General features: G+C 38.4%; 1 protein-coding gene across 1 annotated transcript in view; it reads right to left on the bottom strand.

Annotated features, from left to right (window-relative positions):
• The window catches only part of LOC126415813 (mitogen-activated protein kinase kinase kinase 15), a 166,146-nt gene extending 144,455 nt beyond the window's left edge, over positions 1-21,691 (bottom strand). The window contains exons 1-5 of the mRNA XM_050083458.1: positions 21,352-21,691; positions 19,773-19,957; positions 8,952-9,166; positions 6,392-6,586; positions 1,390-1,562 (exon numbers count right to left, since the gene is read on the bottom strand). Coding sequence (XP_049939415.1) covers positions 1,390-1,562; positions 6,392-6,586; positions 8,952-9,166; positions 19,773-19,803 — 614 coding nt within the window. The 5' untranslated portion in view covers positions 19,804-19,957; positions 21,352-21,691. The remainder of the gene's footprint in view (positions 1-1,389; positions 1,563-6,391; positions 6,587-8,951; positions 9,167-19,772; positions 19,958-21,351) is intronic.
• Between the last annotated feature and the right edge of the window lie 244 nt (positions 21,692-21,935).

Consider the following 21,935-nt stretch of genomic DNA (forward strand, 5'->3'; position numbering starts at 1 on the left):
AATTTCCTAGGACACAATAAACTATGGCTAAATTTACTAAACTTCATCAACTTAATCACTGTTATGCAGTAAGTCTCATTCTGTTTCATCAGTTGAATACATGTGAGGTATCAAAATTTCCTGCACATCAGAATGAGATTTTCACTCTGCAGCAGAGTGTGCACTGATATGAAACTTCCTGGCAGATTAAAACTGCCTGCGAAAGGCAAAGGTCCTGAGTTCGAGTCTTGGTCCGGCACACAGTTTTAATCTGCCAGGAAGTTTCTTTCCTGGACATGTTGACACAGTACACACAACACACCCTGCACAATGAATACATAAGTAATAGTTCCCAACATTTAGAAATCCTCTCAGTGGTGGTCACCCCCCCCCCCCCCCCACGACCACAACCACAACCACAACCACGACCACCACCACCACCACCACCACCACCACCACCACCACCACCCCTCCCCCATGTATACTGGCACTTGTAAGATAATTAGAACAGTAGTTAACTAAACTGTCCACTTAACAAATGTGCAGAACACACTACAGATGAATTGCCATAGCGAAGTACAGTTACTGGTTGTGTACGGCAAAATACAGTTACTCTTTGCGTAACAGGTTCTCAGATGGAAACAAAAAGGTGTTTTATAATCACGTGGAGCAACTTAGGGAAGACATTCAATCTCACAAGAAAAATACAATCATATGTAATGACTTCAGTACTCGTTTCTCAAAGCCCAAGAAATTCAAAGACAAAATGATAGGTTATGCAGATATTTTTATTAATAATATTCCATTTCCAGTCACAATACTGTTATTTTCTACTATCCACCACAATTCAGAGCTCCAATTCCATTTTCAAGAACTGTATGGAAATAATCTGTGTTACATCTGCATCAGTTTTGCAACTACTAGTAACATAATGACACAGCTGCTATCTTTACAGGAAAAACTGTCTCAGATGGGATTAATGAGAGAATTGAAGTACTGAAACATTATCTGTGCTTGACAACATAACATTTGTCTTCTGCGCTGATGGAAAACTTCGGCATTTACACTTACATTTGGAATGATTTAGCAGCACGAGTATGACAGTACTGTATCATTCGAGTTATATAGTACCATCATAACTGTCCCAACAATCAGTAGTCTCTCTCTCTCTCTCTCTCTCTCTCTCTCTCTCTCTCTCTCTCTCTCTCTCTCTCTCTCTCTCTAAGGATACGTAAATTAAATGTATTTTATTTATGAGCCCAGCACACCAGTTCATTTCATACAGACTCCAACTCTGGCATTTTCAACAACTTATATGTTAAATGGTAGACAATTATTATTCACATATAGTAACTATTCACTTAGCAAAAGCAGTAACTTTTTAAGGTTGTTTTCCCTAAATGTACTTACTTTGACTGAATTTCTACATCTTGGAGTAATTTTTTCAGTTTGATTGTTAAATGTTGTTTAGGATCCAGAGAGCCTTCTTCTCCTGTAAGTCTTGCAGCTGCAGGATTTGTTGTAACGCACGTCCCACAGTCAAGAAGTCGATACGACACAAAGGTATAGCTGCCACACGATATCTGTAAAACACCTACTACTGTAAATCAAAAATAATTACAGCTTCATATTATCAAGGAATATTAAAGAATACAGTGAATTAAAAACCACCATCATATGAATAAAGGAAGGAAGGTAATAACAGTACCATCATCATCAATGTCACCAGCAACATAGCTGTATCACGGGTCAGGAAGGAAGATGAAAAAAAAAGAAAAAGATAATTGATGTAAGAACAAATGAGTTTTAATGTGGATTATTATTATTATTATTATTATTATTATTATTATTATTATTATTGCAGTACAAGTACAGGAAAAAAATTGTCAGTGGATGTAAATTTACAGCTGACAAGTCTGATGAAATTCAGTTACAAAGTTGAAATGTGCACCCACCCACTGATATCACATGGATACAAACATTATAAAGGCCAACCGTAAAAAAAAAGTAAACTATAAAAAGCAGATTCACTGCACAATATGCACTGCAAGTAATTACAAAATTTTACAAAATTTTTAAACACATTTAATTTACATGTAGTGCCAGTACAAGACGATCTGTGAAATTTTAATAAATTTTATGCACTGCTAGTAAAAATGATGTTTAAATTGATAACTACCTGTAAGAACACTCTCACAACTTCTTTTTGAATACTGGTCGAATGCATTTCAACTTAGGGAATATGCCACATAAAAACTAGCAGATTTCCCAGGAAAATACCAAGTAAACTCCTCGCAGTGAATCTAATAAACAAACATAAATGTAGCAATGCAGTGATAACAATAAGATATGCAGTTGCAATTGAAATACTGAGATTTGAACACTCAAGTAATAGACACAGGACCTTTTTTTTTTTCCTTCTAGTGTGGTTACACACATGAGGTGTATGCACACTGCAAGCTTCTGGGGACGCAGAACAAGAGGAGACAGAAGTTTGAAAGCAACCAATGTAACACATAAAGATGAAAATATGTCAAAGTAAAAAAAAAATAGTCAGAAAGAATTTTAAGAACAGAAGAGGATTCATTTGTAGACTACAGTATGAAACTCACATGAAAGAAGAGAGGAAGGACAAAGAGAAACTGAAGCATCCAGTATCAAAGAGATACTGAGGAAAGTGAACTGAGGGGGAGAAGAAGAGCCAAAACAAAGTTAGGTACATATAAAAGTCCTATAAATAAGAACAAAATATGAAATATTGTAGAGAAAAAAAAGGGGGGGGGGGGGGGGGGGGAACCAGACTTCAGAAGCATCAAGACGCTTCCATAGGACTTGTAGTCTTAGAAAACACTTTCAACAGCATAAACTGGTGTTCGATGTTTGAAATCCTCATAAAAATAGTTGCACGCTACAGGCAAAGACTAGTAATATACAATGATAGGAATGCAGTTCTTGTCTACTGCTCAACCTGCTTACCACAGAAGAAATAAAAATGAGAAAAAGTTCAGAAGAGGGATTCAAGTTCAAAGTTAAAGGATAATCAATGATAAGATTCCCTGATGAAATTGCTGCCCTCTGTGAAAGTAAAGAATTACAGAACTTGCTGTATAGACTGTATCACCTACTGAGCAAAGAATATGGACTGTGCGTAAATCAGAGAAAGACTGCACTATTAAGGAGTAACAGCAGTAGCATATGCGACAAATGTAATGTCAAAATTAGGGAACTCATAGTAGATAAAGTGACAGTGTTCTGCTTTCTTGGAAGCAAAACAAGGCTGGAGGAAAAAGAAACAAACTGGCACAAGCAAGGAGTGCATTCCTCAATAAAAAGAATTCCACTAGTATCAAACTTTCTGAGAATGTACAGCATTGTACAGAAGACTGAGAAAACTAGAAAAGAACAGAAACAAAGTATTTAAACGTGATTCTACAAAAGGATGCTGAAAATTAAGTAGGCTGATAAGGTAAGAAATGAGTTTCTCCACATAAATGGTGGGGAAAGAAATACAATCACCACACACACACACACACACACACACACACACACACACACACACACACACACCAACCATCAGAAGGGACATGATATTAGGACATGTGTCACAACATCAGAGAATAATGTCCAGGGTACTAAGAGTGACCCACAAGGGGCAAAACTTGTAGAGGAAGGCAGAGACTGGAATATATAAGACAAGTAACAATCCTGGGTGATGTGCTACTCTGAGATGAGATTGGCGGAGCAGGGGATATCATCAAACTCGCCAGAGGACTGATAACCTCTCCTACCCCTAAAAAAGATACAAAAATAAAGTGATCGACATACTTGAAATAGACACACACACTCCTCTGACAATAATTTGAAACCTGTCCTATCTTGCCACACCTATCACCCAATCATCAGTCAAAATTGATGAGCTATTGTTTCAAAACTTGGGAAAGGAGAGAACATAGTGAAGTCATCCACAAATGATGAAGATTAGACAGGTGTCATAACGTCAAATGTAATACAACTGATTGCTATAGCAGACTACCATACTTATCATAGATCCCTTAGAGATATCATTTTCCTGTTCAAAGGTATGTGAGAGTACAACTAACTAACTAAAAAAAAGGGGGGGGAGAGGGGGGGGGGGACCTTAACAGAAAGAACCATATAAAGATGAAAGGCCTAATTGTAAAGCTGACCAAAAAATTGTTATCTACTCTAATTTGATTACTGTGACTGACAGTGGAGTAAAAGATGAAAAATTATCATTTGTCACTAGAATGTAATTCTAGCATTGCACCATAATATACTCATATTTGGTGTTGTGTCACCGTGTAATCAGATTTTAATGAAAGAGACTGCACCACTCTGAGGACATTGCTCACAAAGCATGTTTGTGTTCAGAACTGGAAGGGACAATACATACCATCACTTCCATACCTGGGCACGTCTCAGATGGCTAGATAAATATCAGTATAAAGCACTTAAAATGTTTCCAAGAGCAATGAAATCTAATCCAAGTAATGCTCTCTTAGTGCTGGCCACAGAGCCATACCACGTCACAAATACTTAAGTAGGAACTTTTTATTAAAATGGTCCTAGCCCATACAATCCTGACTTTGGCTATGGTTATTCAAATGACTGTGTTTTGAATTAGTATATATCTAATCATAAAAACTCAAGGGTCATCTAGACCAACACTTTGAAAAAAAGAGATGAATGTGGGTGCGCATACTGGGCTATCATCTATCAGAGCGGTTAAAAAGTCATGCTGTACGAGGAAATTATTATTATGACAGTTGATTGGTTGGTTGTTTTGGGGAAGGAGACCAGACAGCGTGGTCATCGGTCTCATCGGATTAGGGAAGGATGGGGAAGGAAGTCGGCTGTGCCCTTTCAGAGGAACCATCCCGGCATTTGCCCGGAGTGATTTAGGGAAATCACGGAAAACCTAAATCAGGATGGCCGGACGCGGGATTGAACCGTCATCCTCCCGAATGAAAGTTGAGCTTGTGGCTAAAGAAGCACTTCTTTATGCCGAGAAACATCTTTCTGATCAGATCGTTATCCTCTCTTTTTTCAGATCAGCACTTGAATTACTGAGCTACCTCTACAGTGGACAAAACAATCGTCCAGTGACATACAATACTATGAATCTAACATTGAAGTTCACCAGTGGAAATCAGCAGACTGATAACCCAAAGCAACAATGGAGAGAGGTAACATACCAACAGCAGATCTTTTAAATACCCTCAAAGCAGTACTCAGAGACAAGCGGAATGCATAATGGCAAGAGTCATTCAAATACAAAGGCACCAAATATGTGAAGATTAATCAAGTACTGGTTTTAACTTCTGGCATGAGAAGCATCAATGCTCCAAAAGATTAAAAAACATTATAACAACCTCACTTTCAATCACAGCTGCTGCAGGAAACACCAACATCATATTGGCTTGGTGGCATCTTCTCTATGTTACTGTGGTAAATACAGGAACGCCAACCTCATCTTCTTTGGCTGCCCAAAGAGAGATGAAGCAACAATTCAACTACCACAACTTTTGTATGAAGCAACAAGTCAACTACCACAACTTTTGGTCAACATAGGCTGTCCTCCGTCACTTTCTATAACCACATTGCTATGCCTAAATGACTTATAGTGCACCCACTAATATATTCACTCTTAATGGATCTGCAGGTCACCTTTTAATGTATATGGGGAGCGAACAGAGAGAGAAAAGTAAGTAAACTGTTCATTATTTCAAAAGTAATTGCCATAATTGTTAATACATTTTTCCACTGTGAGGCACCATGGCGAACGCCTTCACGGAAAAATGTCTACAGTTGTCTACCAAACCAGGAGTGTACCCAGCTGTTTACCTCCTCGCCTGAAGCAATCTGAAAGCCACAAATGTCTTTCTTAAGTGCTCTAAAAATCTGGAAATTGCATGGGGAGAGATCAGAACTGAATGAAGGATGTGTAAGGGATTCTTACTGAAACTACTGCAGTGCAGTCAAAAAAATGTGTTGCACAATTTTCACTGGAAAACCTTTACGCATTTGCCATATAGTCCCAATCTTTTGCCATGTGATTTCCACTTTTTTGGAGCCCTGAAGAAAGATATTTGTAGCTAAAGAGGCACATCGCAAGAGTACAATCATGGTTCTGTAGGCAATGACAAACAATTTTCATGAAGGCACTGACCATCTCACAATGGGATAAACTTATTCACAGTTACGGTAATTACTTTTGAAATAAAAACAATTTACTTACTTTTCTCCCTTTGTCTAATTTTCATTTGGTTCACCCTTATCCATTGGTTCGAATACATGCCTGAGTCCTACTCGTGTGCCAAATAAGAAAGTGAAATATTTCTTATTGCAACATCTATTTACATTTTACAGTACTTCACATACTACACCTTACCTTCAGTCTTAAAGTTGCCTCTGTATCGAAGTCATTATATAGTAATATATTCTCCTTCATCCCAAAGCTTTCACGGACTCCCAAATGATAGAAGAGAGAACTCTGCTGAATCTGTACTGACAGATCCACGACTGCCACATCAGCATTATAAAATGTATCCAACACATTTGTTTCACCAAAATCCAGTTTTTCAAACTACAAAAGAAAGTACAGTTAAGAAATAATTACAAATTGGTAAATAGTGCTGAAGTAGGAATGGGTACAAAAAAATTTGTCTAAAAGAAAACTAACTCTCATTATCCCCCCCTCCTCCAACACACACACAGTTTTATCATTGGTTTAACAGGTCTAACAACAATATTACAAAAAGGACACGACATAGAAATGGAGTTAAATACGAGGCAGGAACAATGAAACAGCTGCTAAACATTTAAGCTTTACTAACAGAGTAGGCTAATAGTCCTTAGATCATCAATATTGCATTACCAAACAAATGTTCAATGCACAGATTTCTTGGTCCATCACAACTGAAGAATCAGCTGAATACTGTGACCCATATCAGAACTGCTCCTCTTCAGATGTTCTCACTGCTGGATTTTTTAAATATTGATCATACAATTCCACCAACCTGTCACATACTTACAACATTGAAATAGTACCAATGTAAGTACGTTTAGTAATACTATGGACTATGGCTATGGCTATGACAGCTCAGCTCATGGAGCATTGCAGTTAGTCTAAGTGAGATTTTCATATGGATGAGTGTGGGCCTTTACAGAATTTTTGTGATATAATAACCCACAGTTGTTTCATTTACGAAAGATCAACCTGTCCACAATGAGATAATAACAAATATTGAACAATTTCATTTTATTAAGCACCGTATTTTCATCAAATAATTTTATTCCTGCTCTTGAAAAGAATGTCGTTACTGAGAGAAGAAGCAAAACACCCTTATCTCTGATGACACTCACCATACAGGACAAAGTACAGGGTTTTATTACTTAGAGTGTCTTTAAGCCACTCACAAATCTGACAACTGATTCCACATGCATAGGCCTTTGTTAACAGTCTGCAGTGGAGCACCATTTTAAAAACTTTCCAGAGATCTAGGAATATGGAATCTGCTGTTGTCCTTCATATATGGTTCACAGATATTGTGCGAGAAAGGTCAAGCTGAGTTTTGCACAAGCGAAAGTTTCTAATCTGTGAATGGAAACTTTTCTGTCTCAAGGATTTTTATCATATTCAAACCTTAAATACACTCAAAAATACTGCAGCAAACTGATATAAGGACACTGGTTTGTAACTTTATAAGTTCCTTCTTTTACCTTTCATATAACACAGGAGTCACCTGCGCTTTTTTTTTTTTTTTTTTTTTTTTTTTACAGCTGTTTGGAACTTGGCTATGAGTGATAGAATCATGATAAATGCAAGCTAAGTAAGGAGTCAGTGCCGAGGAGTATTCTCTATAAAACTGAACTGGGATTCTATCCGAACCCACCCATTTATTTGTTTTCAACTCTTTTGGCTGCTTCTCATATGCCAGGGAAGCCTATTTCTACACCTAGCTTACTGGAGTCTGTGTGACGATCAAACCAAGGTACAGCTGTACAGTCCTCCTGCCCAACTGATTTTTCATGAGGTTTAAAATATTTCCATTGCTTGTGAGTTGTTGAACGAACTGCTCAAGACTATTTTCGGACAATGTGTTCACAACTGATTCATAATACTGTCTGTACCACCTGTAATAAATCCATGGATGTCCCAGTATATATTCGATATGTTGAAGTTGTTCTTCAAATGATTCTAAAACTGTTACGATGGCACAGGGTGGATGGTAAAAGTAATTAACTTCAGTTCACCTAGGGCAGATACTCATGTCCAGATACTTTAGCAGTCAGTGTCAATTTGAACCTCGGTAGATGCAATATTTTTGTCGACTGTGATGAATACTGCCTCTCCTATGACAGTCAACCCATATTTCTGATATACACATTCCATGTCCCATTAAATATTTTGGAGCTTTCTACTTCAAGTTCCACCTAGCTCTCAGTTCCGAGCATAATCTGAATGTGGCAGCTTTCCTGGAGGGCAGTAAATTCAGGAACTTTGTTACCAATACTACAGTAATTTACTGCTAAAATCTTGCCATTCAAAGTACACAATCTAATATCACCCTTTTCACATCAACTGGTGATCATTCATCAGATAATTGCCTAGCATTAAAACGCCCCATACGCACACCATAAGTACTCTGCTACTCAAGTACCTGCTTCCTCTGTCTAGTGCACCCCTGACTTATCGAGGGGAATCCCACAATTCTCTGTCCCATAATGCATGTCCAGAAATCTGAGCCAACACCATCACAGAATCAACCGAGTCTCTAGTTGAGACCTTCCACTCAGCTACAAACCAAAGGATACCAAACAATTATCTCTCTCTCTCTCTCTCTCTCTCTCTCTCTCTCTCTCTCTCTCTCTGTGTGTGTGTGTGTGTGTGTGTGTGTGTGTGTGTGTGTGTGTGTGTGTGTGTGTGTTTTGTTGTTTTGTGCAATTACCTGTATATGGTTCATAGCAGCATTAACTAGAGCACACGCTTGGCGGACTTCTTCTAGAGCTCTCTTTCTATGAGCCAGATAGTCTGGTTGATGCAGGTCAATTACACAAACAACATCCATACGTGGACGCTGCAACTGTGTCTGTGCTGTCGATGCAGTGTGCACAGACAGGTCACTATGACTTCCGACACTGTCTGTCACACTGCGACAGTCCGCTGAAAATAAAAATTAGTATTTATTTATAACTTATTGATTTTACAGTATAGCTTGCTCTTATCAGTGAAGGAGCCAATAAATATTAAAAAGTTACAAATGAAATACAAAAAAGGAAACCCTTGACAAAAAATCACAACACTTATTCAAAATAAATTATAAAAAAAGAACATAATAAAAAATGCAATAAAAGTCTTCCATCAAACTTATTTTCTAACACTATTTTTGATTCTTCAGTTTAAGTTAGAATAATGTCCTCTTCCTTTTACAAATTAGCTGAAGGACATTCTGTAAAATTTTAAAACTTAACAGATACCGCTAGCTTACTTTTAGTTCGAATACTAACAGAAACTTATTGCCCAGTGGTGTCTTACACTTAGACACAACCCTGAAAATTCTAATGAAAATATTGCTTAGTCTGTTAATTTCTAGAATCTATTCATGTATCCCAGTCTTGTAAAATTAGCTACAAGACATTAATAAATTTTGACTGAAGCCCATTCCCTAGGTCCTAATCTTACATCACTGCCATGTCACACTTCACATCACAAATTTCAGGTCTGATGTAATATGGCCCAGATACAGGGTGGCGCAGATGGATCGGGTGGTTTTAAAATACTTGTCAAACTGTCAATTGTAAAGGTATTGGATTGAAATAAAGTGCAAAACGTGTAGTTACAATGGAAGTTTATTAACAAAAAAATAGTAATGTTAGTTTTTAAAAATTACATCCATCAAATGCCCTCCTTCTCAAGCGACGCATTCTTGGAGTCGGTCCTTAACGTTCCGCATTGCCCGCTCAAGCACATCACCAGGAATTGATGTGATTTCGGTGTGAATTGCTGCCTTCAACTCCTGAATGGTCCGGGGTTTGTTCATGTAGACCCTTGCTTTTAAATAGCCCCATAAGAAAAAGTCACATACCGTGAGGTCCGGTGAGCGAGGGGGCCAATGGACATCTCCATTACGGGAAATCAAACGACCATTGTTGGCGGTCTAGGCGTCCATTTTGGAGCACATGAACCAGTAGTGCGGAAATTATGCACCCAACTCAATATCGTATCTCGCTTAGGAACACTACCGCGAGGTGGGATGTTGAAACGCCGGCGAAAGGCACGCGTCACAGCAACAATTGACTCGTTATTGCGTATGAACTCTTCCACTGCGAAAACACGATGCTCAACGGACCACGTAGCCATCGCGACTGACTGCCAGCCTGCAACTGAAACTTCCCGTCCCCCCCCACCACAGGACGAAGTCGCCGAACACCTGGCTCCCCCCCTCCAGACGTACAGTCCACTTCAAAACCACCCGATCCATCTGCGCCACCCTGTATTATGTGCTTTAAAAATACATCATATGAAATTTAAAACTACCTTGCTTGTGAAAGGGATTTTCTAAACCTAGTTCATATAGAAGGTGAAATAATTGAAAGTATTTATTAAATTGTCTGAATGCTGCATTTTGAACAGGAATAATTTGCACAATTTCAAGGGTAATAAACCTAGAGCATAATGAAACAAGTAACAATCTGTTTTTCAATCATGTCATTCAACATAGCAGGAAGCACTGGGTTCAAGGATAGGGAGTACAGAGGATGGTGGTGAGATGTAGAAGGGTGAATTAATATGGGTTGGTGGTTGATTTGGGAGAAGGGACCAAACAGTGAGGTCATCGGCCCCATTAGATTAGGGAAGAATTTGGCCATGCCCTTTCAAAGGAACCATCTCAGCATTTTCCTGAAACGATTTAGGGAAATCATGAAAAACCTAAATCAGGATGGCCGGACGTGGATTTGAACTGTCGTCCTCTCGAATCCGAGTCCAGTGTGCTAACCACTGCGCCATCTTGCTCAGTGAATGAATGTGGGGTGGGTGAGAACAGGTCAGAGGATATGGTGGGGACAGGAGGGGGGGGGGGGGGGATGAGGACGATGGAAGACAGGTTGCTCAGGTGTGAGGCAATGGGATCAGGTTGCCTGCATTGGGTTGGGAAGGGAAGGGGTAGGTGGTAGGCATCAGATTGAACTAGTGGCTAGGCTAAATGAGTGCATCAGAATTCAGCACGACTGAGAGCAGGGCAAGACATAAAAGGAATGTTCATGGTATGCAAACTTTCAAAACAGTACACTGCAAGACTAAACACAAAGTATACATGTAGATCTCATTTCACAATCAGAGAGCCCTGTAAACTTTTTGTCTTTCCGCATTCTTTCACTCACAATGAATTTTTGTCCCAGTAAAAAATCTAGCTGTCCTGGAAGATAGTTTTCCATTGGTTACCTCCATTTCTGTTGTTAGTCTGTTTACAGGTGAACAAAACCTTGTACTTGGCTGATAAGTGCCATATTTCTGTGTCATCATTAATCTGTAACTCCGACTTCTGTATATTGAATTTACATTAGACAGATAATGAAGTGGAATGTAGTGTTGCAAGTTAACAGCCTATGTTCAATCGGTTATATGAATGATAAAGTCTATAAACTATGCATTTTTATGTGGGTTGAAAGCTTCACCAATGTTACTATTACCATCTCATTAGTGCAGATAACCTTTGAGCATTCAATGTCATTGTTCCTGCATCAAGTCGTCTGTCCTGAGAAGTGCAATGCATAGTGGTACACAAGTTGGATAGTGGTTTCTGTACTCCACATCAAGAGAATGATTCTGGAAGGCGTGGCTGATACCCCATTTTTGCTAGCCAGCAATGTATTTGCAGGTGATTTGTTGTGCTGTGGCACACCTATGCACAGTGACAGGTGACACTGACTTGTCATCAACATCCATAGCAGCTGACTCTCGGTGGCAGTAATTTTCCCCAAATCAAAGTACTCACACTACATCCCTGACAGGGAGGCATGTGAAAAGTCCACTGATTGGATTACCTCTCCAGCACTGACAATCTCACCACAAACAAACTGATTTACGCATCTATCACATCCTGTGGTGAGGTGTCACAGCAGCATCCATTATGAGGTGTGATGGTGTCCCAGTCCCATGACATACTGCAACTATCTAGTTCATCATGGCAGGAGCACGCCCCTGTCCTCCACCCCCTTCTCTCTCTCTCTCTCTCTCTCTCTCTCTCTCTCTCTCTCTCTCTCGCACACACACACACACACACACACACACACACACACACACACACACACACACACACACACATTCTCTCTCTCTTACCTCCTGCCGCAGCAACTATACTGAAGTGATGGATGTGCACTTGTGTTGTTTTGTTCAAACTGCATCAGCCATTCAATCTCGCATCTTCATACACACAAAATACAAAATTAATTAATCTCTTTAACTATTAGAACACTTGAAATAAGTATCAGTCCTAAAGAAACTTCTCATTAGCAGTAGGTGGCATACACAAGTATCCACTGATGAGCCAGAACATTATGATCAACTGCATCATAGCATCTAGGTCCACCTTTGTAATGCAGTAAGGCAGCAACTACTTGGTCGGTTTCCAGAGGTATTTGGCACTAGATGTTGACACACAAGTTACACAATTCTCATAAGTTATGAACCACCGGTTTGTGCGTGTGGTGGCAATGCCTGATAGTGTCCCAGAGGTCTTGTATCAGGCTAAGATCAGGTACATTGATTGTCAAACATATCAATATGAGCATGATTCTGGCCTTGTGTCACAGACAGTTATCCTGCTAGAAGACACTATAGCTATTGGGGAAGACATCTAGCATGAAGGGATGTAGGTAGCCTGCAACACTGTTCATGTAGTCCACGGTCATCACAGTGCTTTCACTTACTACCACAGATTCCATGCAACCCAGGTGAACGTGCCCCGAACCAGTCTGCATCTGAGGCACAGCGCATGTTTTGAACATTCGTTTGCATGAATGACAACCTATCCAGATATGACCACTGACCTGGTATAACAAGAAAAGTAATTTACCTGACCAGCCAACACATTTGCCAGAGTTCAATTACAATGATCCCATGCCCACAGCAATCATAATTGATGACATTGTTGAGTCAATATGGGAACACACAGGGATCATCATCTGTAGAGCCCAATGTTGAACAATGTGCACTGCGTGGTGTGCTCCGAAAGACGTGCAGATCCACCAGCATCACATCTGCCACATGTAACCACCTATCTTGCTTTGCAGAGCAAGTAAATTGTGGACATCCAACACCTTGCCATCTACTAGTGCTTTCTTCATCTTTCAACTACTTTCCATTGATTCCAACGAAAGTTATTAACAGCTTTAGAGACAGTAGATTATATGATACCATATCTCAAGCAACAGCTGAAAAGCTTCACTGTTTCTGAGATGTCTATTCCCAGGCAATGGGCATAAAAAATCTGCTCTTTGTTCACGTTGCTTGTGTCAGTGGACTTCCCCACTTGCAGCTGTTGTCATTGCTAAAATGATTTCCATATGTCTCTATTCTGCTTGCATACTTTCTTTAATATGTGATGCGCTCACAATGCCACAAGGCAGCACTAAATCCACAGCTGGAAAGTGTCATAATGTTTTGGTTTGGCTCATCATTATGTGTAACTATCATTACTGACTTGCATCAAAAATTACTCTCCCACAAAACTATAAGCACACATCAATGCACATAAAATGTGAGCTTATGTTACTGTTACATAACACACAGCACAAAAACACAAATCCACATTTGTTGAACAAGTCTGTGTCACAAGAACATAAAAAAGGGTAATATTTCCATATGAGAAGAAATCCATGCATGTGTCATGATAATACATGAATTCATTAAATGAATGAGTTATTGCTACTTTGTTGTCTTATCTTTACCTAGGGAAAGTAGGTTGCTCTGAATGTCTCAATGGTCATAGGCATTGGAGATTGTGTACTAACTCTGTCAGATAATGATGGAAAGGGAAACATGTTTCACTCAGATATTTTACTGCTATGCTGCACCTACTTAATGTGATCATACATGATGGATCACTCACAACATAGGTGGATTGTTAGATGGAAGACACCATAATATGTCTTATCAAATAATTCCTATCAGACATGAAATGAGTGTGTTCCATTTCATATGGCAAAAAGATATATCAACTGAAAATATCTGTAAAAACAGAGTTTAAATTTAATCATATTTAAACAGGAACTACTTATTCTACAAAAAATGTTACTGCCATTTTGTGACATTTTTCACCTTTCACATTAGTTAACGAAATCATCCTGTGGATAACATGGTGTATACATCATTAATTGGGAGGAACCTGATGCTAAAATTTTAGAAATTTGCAGATCTGCTTTGTGAAGTCATTGAGTAAATTTTGTATAACAATAACAAACAGAAAGGGAGAAGTTCCTGAATGTATGCACTGAGGTCACGATTTCTTATGTAACAACAAATGTGAGCAAAAGCTATAATTAACAGCTTTAGAGACAGTGGAGTATATGATGCCATATCTCCACAGTGAAGACGAGTGAGAAGCCAAGTTTTCAGAATTCTAGATCATACAATTACAAGTGAAAATAGTTACCACTGCTGACAAAAATTATTTCCTTTCACCATTCATTAGTAACAGAATGTTTCCACCCAATGACACTCCAGTAGTATCATTAGGAATGTGGTTGGTGGACAGCATACCAGTTACCCCCTTCAAAGAGCTTTGGATGGCTGTGGGGGTGGTATAGTACTGGTAAATTAGATTAGATATAAAGTTTTCGTTCCATAGACCCAAAAATGAGATGATTCTAGTGGGTGTGGAACATATTAGAATGAATAATATAAAAAACATAAAACGTTTGAATACTATAGCCATTACCCTGATCATTTGTAACAAGATTGTCAAAATAGGTGACTACATTATAGTAAACTGGAACTGCTAATATTTACAGAATTAATCCACTGTCAGAATAAAACATTGTTAGGCACTTTTAATAAATTTATCATACACAAAATACCTAAGCTTGACTGTTGTGACCTAGTGCTGTCAAAACTGAAATCCAACATACATTTTTACTTCATCTGGTCTAACAGTCCCTAGTAAGATATTCGTCTAAAGAGTAGAACAATTTGCCCATCAAAAAGTCTTTCAGACTCTGTCTAAACTGTGCTTCATCTGAAACTAAGTTTTTAATGATTGCTGGCAATTTATTGAAAAGTGTGTTTCTGAATACTGGACCCCTTTTTGGTCCAAGGTATGTGATTTTAGGTCTTTATGTAGACTGTTCTTATTTCTAGTACTGAAACTGTGAATTGAGCTATAGGATGGAAATAGAGATATATTACTTGCAAAAAAATTTCATTAAGGAATAAATATGCTGAAAAGCAATGGTTAGAAATAGACAGTCATGTCACATCCCAGTTGATTTTACGGGATGAGCATAGTAAGATGGAGTGATGTGGAGACATGATAGAATGGCAAAAAGGAGCTACACTCGATTTGTTGGTGTATCAATGCACACTGCCCATCATGTCTACAAGGAATGGTATACTACTCGCAGCTATGTAACATGACAGAACAGTGATCACAAAAACATCCCAACCAACAGGGAACAGAGATGATTGTCACACCTTTTATGAATAGCAATTGGTTCAAAAACCAAGAAGAATTTCTGCCATCAGTGAATAATAAATCCATTTCAACCAGTTTCTGAACAAATACCGAGAAGGGAACAGCATGAAAGGGACATTTGGATTGGTACCTCACAAAAGTCCATTGTTCACTGTGTCACATAAATAGGCACATGTTCAATGGGCCAAACAACACAAACTGGTGGTGTGGTCCAATTAGTAATGATTTTGCTTCTTTTCAAAGGATGCAAGGTGCCGTGTGTACCGAGAACCAAATGAAGCCTCTGACCTGCAGTGTGTGGAGGTTGTAATGCAGGCTGGAGGTAGTTAGTGACGTTTTGTGAGTGTTTTACATACCATGACTTGGGACCACTCATTCACGTTATCGTGAACATGAATCAGTATACTTATTTCAACAGTCTCACTGACTAAGTGTAGTCTTTTCTTCAATATCACCATAATGATAACGTTATGTACACTACCACCTTACTAGACATAGCTGACATCTGGTATTGGCAGTTCAATTTACATGGCTTCACATATTTTGTCATAATATGCTAGTAATTGACCCCACAGAAAGTTTTTTGTAAAATAATGCTACTTTTTGAAACTTAGCATCAGAAGAAGAGTAGCCACTAATGATTGCTGAGCAAGCAGGAACTGAATCAAGACCAACAGACATGTAAAAAACCATGCACATAAACCTCAAGAATTCAATATTTTTAAAATAGTTCAACAGCAAACATAGATAAATTTATGATATCTTTAAGGGAATTTGTAAGAAGTATAAGGGTGTTTCTCAACTATTTTCTGTGGCTAAAGTCTAGATCAGGGCCAGCAGCCGGCATGGGTGTTTCTCTACCGCTCATAGGTTGGCAATGTGTCAGTTTTGTCATTAGGAAGTACTTTCATGTAAAGTGAGAAAAGAGGCAATGAACTTCTACTGTCGAAACAGGCTCCATTCTCTTCTTCACTAGAGGTTGAAAATACCACTTCAGTTGTAAATTTATTTTATTATCACGACCGGTTTTGGGCTCCCATTCTTCATTGTTGTCATTAGAATTTGACTGTTTTCTCTGAATATGTCATTAATTATGAGACTGTGGATAGGCTGGGACCAGCTGAAATTGCTTCAAGTGAAGTGCTCAACAAATAAATTTATAGCCTTCATTATCACAAATATTTGATTTTTTTCTGAATGTGTCACAAATTACTAGGTTGTGGTGAGGTCGAAATGTGACAGTTTGGTTGCGAGTTGGCCAAGCCAATGAATGTGAGAGCTAAAAAACCTGGTATTGGTGGAAAACAGACCTGTAACTTACCCCAAGTTCTAGGTTAGGTTGGAATGATAGTTTCACTCACAAAAATTCAATCAATAGTCTTTATTGTCACATATATTAGTTTCATTCAAACACACTATGAAATATTTTATTAAACTAAGACATCCAATATCGGTAATACTCTTCATTATTCTTCAAACTGCTGTAATACACTGATGTGATAACATGACAATATTCCATCGAAAAACAATGTCTGTTCACTGCTCTCTCACTGGCTGCTTAGACCCAGCAGCTGATACATCTCCTTCCTTCCCATCATACCTCACTTCAAACGTTGACAACAATCCCGCGCAAATCATACAAGCAAACCACTAGCCCAGATCTAGACTTTTACTGTTTTCTACTCTCGATTAATAAACTTATATTTAAAATTCCGAAGCTTTACCACAAACCCCTGCTTAGTCTCAATGGCTGCTACCCTTGCTGTGGTTGCTCTAATCTTACTTTCTAAGTAAACTATTCTCTCCTTTTTTCCTCACCACATCAATTTGGGTGGGGATTTGTATTCCATATTTTGTTTTTTTATGCAAAAATCACAATTGCAAGTAACTACTAGAGATTAAAGAACTTAACATGCAACACTTATGCTTCTTCTTCTTCTTCTTCTCCTCGTTGTGATTCCTCAATGTTTCATACCGAGATGCATAGTACACTAGATCTGTTATGACAAGGACAGTGACAGATCACAGAGGAAACCTTCTCTTTTGCATTTTATCAGTATTCATTTGGACTTAACCATTAATGCTTGGATAAAATAAATGAGGGTGACCACAATAGGCTTTGAACCCAGTTCGTCTAAAAATCAAAACTATCGTTTTAATGCTACACCACCTCTGTGAAAATACACTGACGCACAGGAAGTGTACACAGGTCACATATGAACATGCTAAAATGAAATCCAAAGATAATGAAATTATGCTTCCAAGAATAGCAAACTTATTTGCATTCATGTGTCACAAAAAGAATGGACTATTGCCTCTGCATGAATATCCGTGTCATTGCGTACACTCATTTTATTATTATTCTCAACACAAAACTAATTAATATGTTCTCTCTACTGTCAAGAGGATTTGTTAATAAGCTCAGGTTTGTCATAACAGCAGCAAACATTTAAACAGCTCCTGTCTCTCACATGCACCTTGCATACACAAAAATTTTACCTTTTGCCTGGCTCCACATTTGAATCCTCCCGTAAGCACCATATAACAAACTGACCATGTCTGTCAATGTATTTCTCCTCATATCAGTGATAACATGATGAAGAAAGTTTCCAGGCATTTTTTTATAGAGAATACTTCAGTTAACTACTATATCTTCCACAATTATACGTTCTCATCCAGCTGGTACGACAAATGAGAGATTTATTTGGTTTTTGAGTTCTGTCTCTTCCATGAATTCTTGTTTAATGTAACAACTTTAATTTACAGCCTCTGATACGTAGAGGAAGACATTTTACATGCTAGATGTTTATATAAAACAATAAACATGTTGCTGAAGCAGGTCGACAGAAGCGTCCGATCCCACGCGTCTGCTTTGACCCGTAACGTAAGGGCGTTGTCGTGTGTGACGTCATGACGGCGCGGAGTTTGGTTCGTGAGTGTGGTGTGTTTATAGATGTCATCGCGTTGTGGTTTGTTGTGCTCTCTGGTGGTATGTTCAGGGTTTTCGTTTGTGTGGTGTAATGGGCTCAGTGTGCTTTTGCACATTATCCAGAATTGTTCGAGTGTCGGCTGTGTTTGTAGTGGAATTTGTTTCCGTGAGTTAACGATTTTGTGTGAAGGTTAATTTAGTGTTGTTCGCTGTACATCGTGTGATAATTTTAGTAAAATTAATCGATTGATGTTTTTGTTCAGGAATGGATATGGCGGATAAAATTAACAGTGCGCAGGTCAAGGGAAGTGTTCGATCCCAATATGTGGCTGTGTATGTTGATATTGGTATCGGGAGACGTTTTTGAGCTATGTAGGCCAACGGAAGTGTTTGATCCTAATTTATGGGATCGGGAGCTGCTGTTGAGCTATATAGGTCAAGGGAAGTGTGCGATTCCAGATGATATTGTGTTTAGTGGTATTTGGGGAGTTTTGTGATGTCGATTTTTTTCGTCGTTTTGTGTGGTTTTGTATGGGTGTGTGTGTGTCTAAATTTGTTTATATTTAGTTCGCCCCCACCTAAAAACACCCCATTTCCCGCGCCTGACCCGTTAGTATCATTAGGCTTTTGTGGAAAGTGTGTGTGTTTGTTTTTCGATGTATTTTCGTCCTCATAATGTATGTGTACGTACCAACTTTATATGCGTCGTATTGGAATCGTGGTTTACGGTAGTTTCCGCCATATTTGTGACGTCATGGGTCAAAGCAGACGGGCGGGATCGGACGCTTCTGTATTTCCGCTGAAGCCCATATACAAAAATATGATACAATTTCATCAACAAAGAGAGCTTCATTTTATGTGACACACTGGAATAAGTTAAACAACACTACTAGTGAGAGTCAATCCAACAGTAACGTCAATATGCTAATTGCACAGTTATATTATATTGATTTATTTCCATAGAACACATTATCCACAAGATTAATTGGCTACCTTCTTTGAAAAAAAAAAATCCAAAAACACTTCAATGTCTTCAACAGCTGTCATTATTGTGGTACAAAATCATTAAAATTACATACCACTATATTTACGATCTTGACCATGGTCATTAACTATTATGTTACACATACTTTAGAATGGCTGCTAACCTGCAGGCTCCATATCATTGGTAGCTGGCATGTTTTTTTTTTCCCTATCTAAGTTTCAGAGATGATGGCTGTGTATGTAACACAAGAAAGCAATGCACCAGAGGAAAGAATCTTTGTTAATCTGCATTTGACCCCCAAACAAGCTGGAGTTAAAGAGTGAGTGCCATATGTTCTAGCATACTGCTCTGAAAAAGCAAAGAATGTATATTGTTAGATAAGAAACTTTAAAGAGGAGGTGAAAAATACAAAGCAACCTATGTCAAGTAAGCACATGGTAAAACATTACACTGACAGTACAAGAAATTTAAATACGTATAAAGCACAAAGAAGATACCAGATTCTTTAAAATGAGGAGACCTCTAACACACACAACTGCACAAATTTTTAATGTCTCTACAAAAACCCCCATCCTTTGCCCAGCCTTCCCCTAAGGCATGACAGAAATTTTAGGAAGAAAAGGATGGTTACACCGTAATGTCAGCATTGGTGTCATTAAAAACAGTACACAAGCTGAAATTGACCCCTGGTAGAGAAGGAATTTGTCAATGGCATCGTTGAGGAATCACTCTAGCATTAGCTTCTTTTGGTTTAGAGAAACAATGTAAGGGTTAAAACTGGATGGTTGTAGAAGCATTTGAATCAAACTGTCTCAAAATTGAGCCCAGTGTCTTAACCACTGTAGCATATTCTTGAGCGGTGAAATTTATGAGATTTGAAAGAGTCAAGGCAGTGAAACAAGTTCAATAGCTAATTCTATGACTTGAAAAAAAAAAACCATTACAGATTATACAAGAAGGCCTATGTTTATCATGAAAATCATAAAAACAATATTTATATATCATATTTCAGAAATTCTAAATGAAGCATAATAAAAAAGGGACAGCATCCTCATAATTCAACGATGAAAAGTGAATTAAATATAGTAATGAGTCTGTGTAAAACGAGAACTGTGTTGTTTCAGGTAGGCCTATTAGGGTAAACAGACATTCAATATCTACAGGTGCAATTTGCTTATTGATTCTTAAATTCAATGCACATTGGTTCTTTGTCATTAAGATGTGCAAATATAAATAAATAAGTGGTGAGTATATGAAACGGGTATGGAGCATAAGTGTTAATTAGATCACCAAAGTGATGTACCAACTGCGAAAAGGTGGGAATAAAAATGATATACTGTTGCAATCCACTTATTCAAGAGAATACGTTTCAGAAATATGAAAGTTATACAGTATGACACGTTCTGCGTTTGCATTTTTTTTCTCGAAACGAGCGGTATGGTAGAGGGGAAGGAGGAGTAGGGGACAATGCTTTAAATGCATTTTCTTCTTTAATATTAAATATTCACCGTGCGAGCAGCAGATGAAGAGTGGTTGTCACTAAAATTGTGTCCAGTCTGTCTGCATTTAAATGTTTGATCAAATTTATTCTATTGCTGCCTACCAGACCCCAACATTATGTTTAATACTCTGTACAGAGGATTTTTGTTGATTCTCTGAGTCAACAGAAGGGAAGAAGGGCAAAGTTTGATTAAACTGACATAACTGATGCAAAGATTTGTGGATGTAAACAAACCCAATACCTGCTGACATCTTCCAGTTTCTGACACATAGACACCACAATACCACTTTGCACTCTTCGTCCTACCGCACTTTGTAACACCAGTATTCGATGACCGATAAATATGTTTCTTAACGGTTAAACAGGATAATTATTTTTATTCGAAGTCAAGGACACTGCTTTTACAGACGGCGATGTTCGATTCAGCGTAATGTAAATATGAATTACTCTTTTAATCGTATATATCACTCAGTTAGTAATATGCGTAGTGTAGGGCAGCTGTCTATTTCACATGTTAATCTACTGTTCAAATCTACAGACACTATTTTGAAAATTTTCAAGCACTCAGCACTGTACCACCGCATGACCACTCGCACCAGATCCAACGGCCACCTACTGGGAATGCTAGAAACTAAACAACTTCACTGCGGCATTCCATAACACATCACGCTCCAACACAAGATCGCCACCTGTGAGCCACATTTGGAGTTAATATAGGGACGTGGGCGTACCGTTCTCAAACAAGTTAATAATATGTCCGTATTCGTTAAGAGCAGACGCATTAATAGCTCGATAATTTTGTTTGCTTCCTATTTTTACTGATAG

This window comes from Schistocerca serialis, chromosome 1, assembly GCF_023864345.2.
Source record: "Schistocerca serialis cubense isolate TAMUIC-IGC-003099 chromosome 1, iqSchSeri2.2, whole genome shotgun sequence".
Taxonomy (NCBI): Eukaryota; Metazoa; Arthropoda; class Insecta; order Orthoptera; family Acrididae; genus Schistocerca; species Schistocerca serialis.